The sequence below is a fragment of the Sinocyclocheilus rhinocerous genome, unplaced genomic scaffold (genome assembly GCF_001515625.1).
Source record: "Sinocyclocheilus rhinocerous isolate Xijiao unplaced genomic scaffold, SAMN03320098_v1.1 scaffold1542, whole genome shotgun sequence".
Classification (NCBI taxonomy): Eukaryota; Metazoa; Chordata; class Actinopteri; order Cypriniformes; family Cyprinidae; genus Sinocyclocheilus; species Sinocyclocheilus rhinocerous.
The window spans coordinates 511,851-523,122 of record NW_015666540.1 but is presented as its reverse complement, the minus strand read 5'-3'; the positions used below and the strand labels follow the sequence as shown (position 1 = coordinate 523,122).

The window sequence follows — 11,272 nt, the reverse complement described above, 5'->3', positions numbered from 1 at the left end:
CGGAGCTGCTTCCGTGTACAACTGTTGGCGCAAGCTAGATTAAAGTGATTATTAAGTTTTGAATATGGATATTTTTCTTACAAAAATGCATCGATTCGCTACAGGAGGCCTTTGTTCACCCCCCGGAGCCGTGTGAGGCACTTTTTATTATGGATGGATGCACTTTATTTCACTTCTTTTTGGACTGATGAACTGCAACACCCGCTGACTGCCATTAAACCGCTTGGAAGATCAAAGTCAAATTTTAATATAACTCCGATTGGATTTACCTGAAAGAAGGAAGTCATATACGCCTAGGATGGCTCGAGGGTGAGTAAATAATGGGATAATTTTCATTTTTGGGTGAACTATCCCATTAAGTCATTTTCTGGTAGTAAAATGCATTTATTTATTTTTTAAATATATGTAATATATAATTTTATGTAATTGTTTATATATTTATATAGTTATAATTTTTCTTTTTCATTTATTTACTTTTTTGATAATTTTAGAGATGGAGTAAGACAGAAAGTTAAAAGAGACACTTGTGTAGCTGGGGGGAGAAAATTGCACTTCGACCTCATTTCTGCAGGAGTTTCTCAAAAGGGTTTCCCCACTTCAACTATTGATCTGAATCAATTTTCAGCTATTTGTAATTCGTAAAGAAGCTGACTCATTAATGCTTTCCCTCCAGTCAGATCTTTCCCCTTTAAATTATGTTTTATTGCATCTGTCTTTCATGCTTAGCTTTTCTGTGTTCTCACCAAGGTGTGGCTTTCTGAACGACTCTACTTCAAAGGGAATTCTTTTTCTTTTCTTCACTCATCTCTGGTTTTCCTCCCTTCTTTATTGTCAGAACTTTATTTATCAGATCTGATGGTGTTTGTGGTCTCTTCAAGGTTCTCCTCCCTCAGTGAGCTTGTACGTTATGTGTGTTGTATTCATTCTAGCTTTAACCATTAGACGTTCTCGTTGACGATACAATAGCGGGGAATGCCTTCACTGAGGGGCCCAAGCCTATTATTTAACACAATGCCTGACCTTTTATACACACACATACTCTGATGCAGACACGCTATGGCCAGACATGGCTTGAGACTTTCCTTTCAGGGCAAACACAATATGACACAACACAGGCCTCTCTAAACCTACTGACTTGAGGAATCTTCACACAGGATTGGTGGGTCGTTCTAGATGCTTTCTGTCCTCCTAGCAGCCCATTCCTCTCTTAACAAGCCTTATCTGCAAATCAAACTAAATGCTAATAAGCCCAGGCTTGATTTCAAACACTTTCCAAGCCTGCAGCCTTTTATTGCCTTTCTTTCAAAACCAAGTAGGCGATGTTTGTTTTTATAAAGATTTCTCTTGTCTCATGTTTGGCAGTAGACGGTTGATAAGTGTTTTACAGCTACTGGGTCTGAATGTGAGGGATTGAGTAATTTGTTATGGGTAAATACAAAGTGTTTGGGGTCTGAAGCAGTGGCAGAATTACACCGTGTGCGTGTGTGTGTGTGTGTGTGTGTGTGTTTTGAACTAACAAAAGATTCCTCCTTATTCATGTTTGGGGTCTGAAGCAGTGGCAGAATTACACCGTGTGCGTGTGTGTGTGTGTGTGTGTGTGTTTTGAACTAACAAAAGATTCCTCCTTATTCATGATGACCTCATGAGCTCCACATCAAGCTTCCACTTTTTTTAGTACATCTTCATAGTTATATTCTCTAGTTTCAAAGTACTTTATAGATGTGATTATTTTACACAATATTTTGCCAAAGTTATTAATACTAATAGTAAACCATTCCATAGTAAATATAATATAATAGCTGCATTTTATTGTGATATAATATACAATAAAATACAATGATAAAAAACAGAGAAGTGCCAGGTGTAGTAATTTCTGTAGTAATGGTAGTTTATTACATTTTAAATTACATTTGTCATTTAAATTTAGTATATTATACATTATTGTAGTGAACAGTATATAAAACTATATACAACATAACATTATTATAAAATAAAAAGTAATAATAATCAAGAAAAAACATTAATGAACCGTTCTAGAGGACAGATATTCAGAGACATCTAGTAAATATGGTGATCAGTTAGTGATCTGTGCATCTGCAGTTCAGGTTGTGTAGCAAACCTGCTAGCTCTATCTCTTTTCTCTAGCTCTATCTCTTGCTTGCTTTCTATAGAGACCCAGTGATTGCTGACGTTGCAGGTCAGTCGTTAAAATGCTATAGACAAAAGTGAGAAAGAAAGAAGGAAATGTATGTGTGTGACTGTTTGTCTAAACAAGTCTCTTGAGAGTTGTTTGATTGCATGTCCGAGGTGCGTGGGAAAGCAGCCCTGTGCCCTGTGTCATTAAGACTGAACTTGAAGAAAAGAAAACAATCTTTCTAACTAACCTGCAATAATATGTGGATTTTGAGCATGTGCTTTTGTGCTGTCACTTCTCTGAAATCCTGATTCTTCAGTGTACTTCATTAATTCCGTTTTCCTCCCTAAAGTTAAAAGGATTTGTTGGCATGCCATGACACTTATTTTTTTGATCAAATGAGGTTACAAAAACTGAAGACCCCAACTTTCTCTCCAAACTGTCTAACTGCTGATAGAAAATGCAGAATATTTGTATTAGTGGTAGCAGAGACAGCTGTGTTTGTGTTTAGTATGTGAGAGCTGACCTCAGTACACTGAACAAACACTCTGAACAGGTTCAGTGCTGGCTGGAGGTCTCCTTGTACCTGCCACACACTCTCTGTTTCTCTAAATCAGACGAATGCTTTTAAGATCAGACCAACAAACCCACAGGGGGGAAAATCAATAGGGATTACTTAAATAAGCATCAAAAGCAATGACTGGACAGAGAATGAATGAAAAATGGGGGAAGACAGAAGTTTATGAGAGGACAGAATTAGAGAGAAGAAAAAGTTCATGAGTATTAAAAAAATAAAAGTTTAAAATTGTCTTTTAAATTGGAAAAAAAAGTTGAATTGAAAAATGAATATGAATGTCATTAATCAAGTTGCATTTTTGGTTAGAGACCTAAAACTTTTGGTTTATGTCCAGGTTTAAATAAGAAAAACAAATTAATAAGTTAAACTGTAAAATTAATATGAATGTAATAAATTTGCATACTTTATTAGTGACCTAAAATAGTCTTAAATCCTAAATGTTTTTTTAGTTATTTTATAACATTTTTGTTTGAAATTTTTTAAAACTCTACAAAAATGGTTTATGTTTAGGTTTAAATAAGGGAACTTTTTTTTTTTTTATTTGAATTAAAAAATGAAAATTAAATTTGAAAAATGTTTGGTGACTTAAAAATAGCGCTGAATCTTAAATGCTTGTTTTTATAACATTACTTTTGTTTTTTTTGTTTTTTTTATTACAATATTACAACTTTCAGTTTATATCCAGGTTTTAATTTAAAAGAATTATTTTCAATATGGTCCCACAAATTTGATAGGCTGTATGATGTATAATAGGCAATTCTGAGTTAGTTTTCTTCTGTAAAGATGCATTTTCACCTTTCAGAATAGTAGGAAATGGTTTGAGAAAGCATACGCGTGTGAAGGGGGAGGGATATGACAACAGCTCCATTACACATACACACACATAACATGGGTGAGTGTGATCTGTCGGATGCAGAGAGCCCAGACCAAGTGTGAAAAGTGGCAAGGTTCAAGCTCTCTGATTGGCTGTTCATAAGCTTCACACTGGAATCTCATGAATAGATTTCTGACACTAATGAACGAACATGCCTCATATCTGAATTGCTTTTACCAAGTTTGTTTCACTCATTCTTTATAAACATTTGTCATTTCTGTTAAAGTGACTAGCCATGAGGTATATTTATATTACACTGACTGTACACATTCATAAACACACACACACACACAAATAGACAGTTGTCTGAAATGACTGTAATCCTGCAGTGACAGACAGAGATGTTGAGCTGTCTGTGGAGTGAGAACAGAACAATAGCGTGTTAATTACTGCAGCCCACATGAGCTGCATAATCCTGATACTGTACACGTGCCAGACAGCATGGAAACAGCGAGTCTGGAATACACACACAAACGCGTGCAGAGAGAATAGACTCGAGATATAGAGGAAAAGGCCGGATATGGGCTGTACGCAGAGAAAAGCCTCACTGTTTGAACTTGGCAGTGAGTAAAAGAGATCAGCAAACACTTGTTTCCTCTTTCAGATTCATTATGTTACACATAAACATTTTAACAACCAAATATAAGCAAGTAAAAATCCGAAATGGCCTAGAGGGGTGAGGTTTGGCTTGCTGTTGGGGTAATTGGGATATTTTAGGGGGGAGGGGTGTTCAGTGCATTACCTCCTCTAGTTCAGTAATCATTTGCAATCCCATTCAGGTCCAAATTCACCCACCCGTCATCCCCCCCTTCCATTCAGATCCCTCTGGTCATCCCCCTTCCATTCAGACCCCCCCCCCCCCCATAATGCAAAGAAACAGGGTCATGGTGTGTGTGTGCGCGCGTGTGTGTGTGTGCGCGCGTGTAGACAATGGGGCAGATTGTGTGTGTGTGTGATCTATATTCCAGTGGTCTAGATTCAGTGGCTGTGTGCTTACACGGCAAGCCGGCTTATCAGTGGGAGACCTGCTCCTTCTGTCCTCCAGCAAAGACAAATGTGCACATATGTGAATGTCCAAAGTATGAACACACATGCCTGGTTACAACAGATGAAGCAAAACATCATGGTCCGGATTGAGAGTTTTGTTGCTTAGGTTGTTTTATCATAGCCCAGGAGACTTAACTTATTTCTTATTTATGTATTGAGTATCAATTGTTTCTGATAAAATGTCTTAGGAGAAATTAAAATAGACATATTTGAGACTATTGTTGACAGGGCCGACACTGAGGGGGGACAACCCAAAATGTTCAGATTAGTAGTTGGTCATTATGGGATTCTCCAATGTTTTATTCTAAGACTTGTCCTCTCAGTCTTGAATATTTGATTATTCTTGATTTTTTTTTAAAGATATTAATACTTTTATTTAGCATAAATGCATTAAATTGAAATTCATGGTTTTCACCACAATAATAAAAATGTTGGTAATGAGGAATATTTCTTGAGCACCAAATCAGCATATTAGAATGATCGTTTTAAGTTAGAATATTTAGCAATGTATTTTTTTTATTTAGCCTATTAATTAAATTTTTTATTAAAATTATTATTATTTAATAAATGCAACCTTGGTGAGCATGAGATATTTTTTTATTTTTTTATTTTTAAGTCTTACTGACCTAATAGAAACTGATTATTTGGAGAAACATTTGAGTTTATATTGAAATCATTTTCTATTTTTATTGCAGACTCTTTTTCTCAGGAGCAAAGCTGAAGCAAAAGCCTCTGTTTTATTTCATTGCTGTCTAGGAAAAACAGTTAAGATACTACAGAAATCTCATTTGTTATTTTTTTTCCTATAGGCTTGTGTTTTATAGTAGAAACAAAAACTTTGAGATCTTGGCAAATCTGAGCACAGTTTAAAACTACTCAGTCCATACTTGACTCTAGAGGAGACATATAGCAGGGGTCTTTTCTTAGAAGAAAAAACTGCAACTTTAGCCAAACTAATTTCATCTAATTGCGGCCTAGGAGAAATAATTGAGAGATTAAAGAGATCTCATTTGCAATTTGTCTTTCCAATGAGCTTGTGTTAGAGTAAAAGTAGCAGGGTGGATACTTTGGATGAGCTGTGCTGGCGAGCTCCTTGGTAACCGAAGCACAGATGAACAGAGGGGCATATACTACACCCCTCCCTCTGAGCCCAAAGGAGTGTGTGTGTGTGAATGTGTAAGGGAGGAGGAGGTGTTTCCCAGGGTTGGGTTGAGGGTGTGTGTATATGTAGGAGGGGCTCATTGTGGAGGCGATAAGCGTTGATCAAATGGGGAGAGGCACACACTGACTTGTTGGCAGGAGGACACAGGTTTGTGGACACGCACACACTGCTCATCCAGCGCTCCCGTGTATTCGGAGGCCGAGACAATTGTACACTGGATCCTCCTGCCTCACACACTGGAATAATGGTGTTCATTGGAACTTCGCTCAAGTCAGTCATTAAATACTTCAAACGCAAGGGTAAGAACTCTTTGACCATGTTCTTTCAGTGCTGATGGAGATCAGACAGGTTTCTAGCTAGTTTTGTGAACTTGTTTCAATAGCTGTGTGTTTTATTGATCTATCAGCTAGTGGTTTATTGTAAATTTAAGAGATTTCATTAAATGTGTCAGATTGTGTGGCAGGTCAGTACTTTGTCAGGTGTGTAAGTGCAGAGTTCATAAAGAGCTGTAAATCTGTATTTCTACATGGACGGATGAGTCATTTCCTGTACACTTAATAGACAAACCTGTTAACACCTTGATTCTGTTTATGATGTCCAGATAATGACCCTGTCACGCATAAATTGTGGTTGTGTGCATCTTTTATTATACCTACTCTGATTTCAAATATTTACATTAGACACGGCACAATATATTGGTACCGTATCAGTTATCAGTCGATAATATATTTTTTAAAAATGCTATTTCATTTATCTGCATTTGTCGATATTTAATTGTACAGTGTGACTTTGAGCATGCTCAGTTCCCTCCTGATTTTACATGTAGGCTAGTTTACTTTTAGACGTCATCTCATTTTCTCTTAGAGGTAATCTTTAATATCTTAAACATTTAATATAAACTAACACTACAAATTATTTAATTAACTATTAGTTTTATTTTGTGATTTTTTTTTTTCAGTTAAAATTGTATAGAATTTATAATATAGAAATAGTGCATTATAAAAAATAGAAATTAAAAGTACATTTTTAAGATATTAAATATATTAAGAATATTGTAATTTAATATTTAAAAATATTTTAATGTCTTATCTGTATTAATCAGAATGTATTATCTGTGCATCACTAATCAACATAGATTCACAATTTGTGGAAGACACTTTTTAATAATGGTTGAATACAATTTGCTCTTGAACCAGACACTGGTTGATCTACTTCATTGACATTAAATGCTTTAATACGATTGCATTAAAAATGATGAAAGTGCTTTCATAAAACATAATCCAGTGTTAATTATATATATATATATAATTTTTTTTTTTTTTTGTCTCAGTAGTACGGAACATAATAAACAGTTTTTTAAATTGTGATTCATTTTTAATTGTGATAATTTATCTTCTGAGCCTAAATTAATTGGATGAGCTCATCCATATTCCAGTGTTACACGTTGTGGATGGTGACTGCAAAGTGTGTGTGTTTTGTGTGGGTACGAGCAGGACCAGAGGGATTATGGGAGTTTTGAATAGGCTGATTCTGAGTGCTGAGCTCAGGCTGATGTGGAGATTGATGTTGGGCACAATGCAGGTTTTTGTTCCTGCCGCCGCTCTCCTCACTCCCCACAAGCACACAGACAGGGTTAATGGGTTGTGGACTGGGCTGTGTGAGTGTGTGTATTGCCTATTCTGGAATTATCTGATATTTATTGTAGGCACTTCAAAGGGCTCGCTCACTTTTATCTCTCCCACGGAGTACGAAGGTTGTTTAATGCTTTTTGTGCATCTGGTTTTGTTGTCCAGCAAATGGTCTTGTTGATCAAATGAACAAATGTGTTTGGGTATCCTTTTTTTTCTGCGATGTGTGCAGGAAGACTTTTTGAAAACAGTTGCTTACATACATTGGGCACATAAATTGTGCACTTTACACACATGCCAAGAATTAGGGATATGTAGAACTCCAATGATATTCCAGTTTTGTGGAATTCTGTTTGCGCAGATTCCGTGTTGGTCTGGTTATGTGACAGAGTCAGCTGGTTGGTAGATTATTGACCTGTTTGGTTGTTACCACACCGATGAAGCCATGATCACATAACATTTAGGTACTAACCCGAGGCAAACTCAACACATCAATATTTCCGACTGTGGATGAATTCTAGGGACAAGCCGGTGATTTGATTTTTGTTCAGAATACTTAATTATACACAGCTAAAACCTAAAGGCCTCACAGACTTAAGCAGTTAATGTATGTCCTAAACAGAGATATCTGTGAATCTACAGCACTTGTTAGATGATTGTGTCATTTCATTTACAAATGGCAGTATATAACGTGTTTTTCTGCAGTGCTAAATGCCCTCTGCATCCTCCCATGTGTTGGTCTGCTTTGTCCTGTCTGATGTCTGCACATTCACAGATGATGCCTTTGAGGAGAATGTGTCCCTTTGAAGCCCAGAATTGATTTGAACAACAATAAGTTCAAAGACTCAGTGTTGTGGTTAATGAAGAGAGCAAAACCTGGAGAGGGAATGAAAAAACATGTGTTCACACTTTGATTGCTTGAGTTTGATTCCAGCACCTTTCCCTGCCCCCACTGGTGTCTTTTCAATTTATACTTTTAGATCCAAACTTCTGTAAGTTAACATCATACTTCTACTCACCAAGGATACATTAAATTAATCAAAAGGTACAGTGACATCATGATTTCCAGAAACATATTAAACAGTATAACTGTTTTGGCAACTAAAAAGTCTGCTTTAAATATATTAGAAAATACTTTATTAATTCTTTATTATTTTCTATTTATATCTCATAATGTTACATTTTACTGTATTTTTTATCAAATAAATGCAGCCTTGGTGAGCATATAAGACTTCTTTCAAAAATATTAACAAATGTAAAAATTAATTAGAAAAACATGTAATCATAAAATTCTCAGTATATTTATTATTCTGTATTTTTATTCAATTCTATTATTATTTTATGGCTTTTTTTAGTTTCGTTTTTAGGGTTATGATATTTTTTTAATGATTTATTTTTATTTATTTATTTACAAATTGAAAACTAAATGTAAAAAATAATGACATTTGGCCATAGAGAAACCAGAAGCTGTGCACAGAAGCCCTTGGTAGATTAATTAACAGTCACAGATCAGTATGTGTTAGTCTCTGAAGAGCAAGAAATCACTTGCTCGTGGGCTCCGCTTGTCAGTCTGGCAGCTCTCTCATGATGGGCCATCACAGCCTAACGGCCCAGTGCCACCTGTGGACACACAGCTCCTCACACCTGTGAGAAAACTCCCACCGCCGCTCCTCTACTTTCCCTTCCTCTCACGTTAAAACAACCAGCCTGTTGTTTTTGCTTGTTTGCTGTCGGGACGGCTGGGGGTTCAAGCTCCAGGGGTCTTTCCTCCAAGATTCCCCTTTACGTCATGACCCGTTTGCTCCTCTGCTAGTTTATACCGGTCTTCTTGTTCACTTAAAGTCACTCTTTGGTTCAAGTTTTTAGGGTTCACCAAGTTAAAGTTTAAGCACAAGATTGTAGCCAACTTTAAAACAAATTGAAATCCTGCAGGAGTACTTTTGGCTCTGTTTTGACTCACAGTGAGTCCACAAATGGACACATTTGGTCGCTATTACTTGCATTTGGTTATATGCGCATGTTCTGTGCATGAATAAATAGGTATGTTGATTATTATGGCATATAAATAATTTTTATTCTTTGTGTGTGTGTGTGTGTGTGTGTTTTTTAGCCGTATCTAATCTGGCTGAAGAGAAAAAGGGGACTGTGCACTACACGGCTCCATGGCACCAGCAGGAGAACGTCTTTCTGCCGGGCTCCAGACCAGCCTGCGTGGAAGACCTGCACCACCAGGCCAAAGTGAACCTGAAAACAGCTCTCAGAGGTAAGAACCGCACACCTTGCACACCAGATTCAACGTCAGACCCGCTGCAGTGCTCATAACATCAGCATTGCTATGGAACAAACACACTGAGCAGCAGGTAAACGTGCCCATGGTGTCATTCGTTCACTGGACACCTGTGAAACGGCCTGTTAGTCACATCCAGGGGTCGATTTAGCAGTACAGCTCAGCGCAAAGGTGCGGTTAGCAGATTTTGGACTAGAAGTTAATTGTAACCCGAGACTGATCTAGCAGTGCAGGTGGCTGATGTGAAGCCTGATTAATTATGCAGGCACAGGTGTGTAGGTCATATTACTATAATAGAGACTTCAGGCCTTCAGATGGCAGAGAGGAAGACATGAAGGCAGGTAGAGCTGTACCATCAAACACTTTTCCCAAAGCAGCTGCAGTAAACTTTTCACTCGCATTTTCTTTTCTGCCAGTCTCTCTTTGATTATGAAAAAAAAAAGTCAGTGCTTAAAACTTTTCATCTGCCAAGACAAACAACACTAAGCACACATGCGGATCAGAGGAAGTTCACAGCTGCCTTGAACATTTTTTTTTATGACAAGTTATAAAGTGTTTGTAAACTTGCTTGTGTCTTAGCTGACAAATAAGTGTTGATGGAAACCGTAAAGGATTAGCAAACAAAATAAATGTTGGTTTTGGAGAATTAGAGGAAGACTTTTTAACAGTCTGTCTGGTTTTATTTGTTACACTGTCTGAATTTGTCTCTTATGTTTGTTGCTCTTGTGCAGGGGTAGCCAAACTTTTTAACATGGAGGGCAAAAAATCTAATTTGATCAAGGGCCGTGGGTTAAAAGTAAATGTTGCTCCCTTTCCAAATATATTAAAGGGGTCCTATTATGCTCTTTTACAATGTCTTGAATTTGTTTTAGGGGTGTACTAGAACATGCTCTCATGCTTGGTGGTTCGAAAAACGCATTCTTTTTTACATAATTTACATTATTACAATACCTTTCTCCCCAGCCTGGCACAAATGGCTCGATTAGTTCCGGGTTTGATGAAGGCCCGCCTTCCGAAAAACGAAATGTGATGTGATTGGTTAGCTATCCCAGTGCATTGTGATTGGCGAACAGCTTAGATGGCGTTTCAGTACTGCCCCGCCCCTTGCCAAAGCAGCAAGTTCGTCTGCTTTTAGTCTGCTAAACTGTGTTTAGTTAAGGATGGCGTCAATATTGTCATATCAGTTTGAGCCGGATTCAGACCCAGAGAATATTGAACAAGAGGATCGCGCAGAACCTTTGCACGCACGGATATTGCAAGACATATTAGAGTGGTAACCATAGATATATATACATATCCATGGTAGTAACGTTACTGTTGTTGTTGTTTTTTTGCTAAATCATATTTTAGATAGGATGTCAACAACCGCTTAAAAATAACTGCACTATGTACAGATAAGTACATATGTATTATTTTTATTGTTATTTAATTCTAACATTATAACATGAATTGCAGTGAAACTGGTATACAGTTGAATTTATTTGTACCATAGTCCAGTGTTTCCCAGGCGGCATATATATGCAAATTCATTCGCTGCCAGCAGGAGGCGCTGTTGGAGTGGTA

The 11,272-nt window shown here is 37.1% G+C and overlaps 1 protein-coding gene across 3 annotated transcripts in view; it reads left to right on the top strand.

The window, feature by feature from the left end:
• LOC107732633 (NHS-like protein 1) overlaps positions 1 to 11,272 on the top strand; it is a 117,202-nt gene that overhangs the window by 88,129 nt on the left and 17,801 nt on the right. For 2 of the 3 annotated variants that reach the window (XM_016544032.1, XM_016544031.1), the window contains exons 1-2: positions 5,934 to 6,093; positions 9,533 to 9,685. In XM_016544032.1, the coding sequence (XP_016399518.1) occupies positions 6,039 to 6,093; positions 9,533 to 9,685 (208 nt within the window). In that variant the 5' untranslated portion in view covers positions 5,934 to 6,038. Of the gene's footprint in view, positions 1 to 5,933; positions 6,094 to 9,532; positions 9,686 to 11,272 lie in introns of those variants that run through there. The other variant, XM_016544030.1, reaches the window with a different exon arrangement.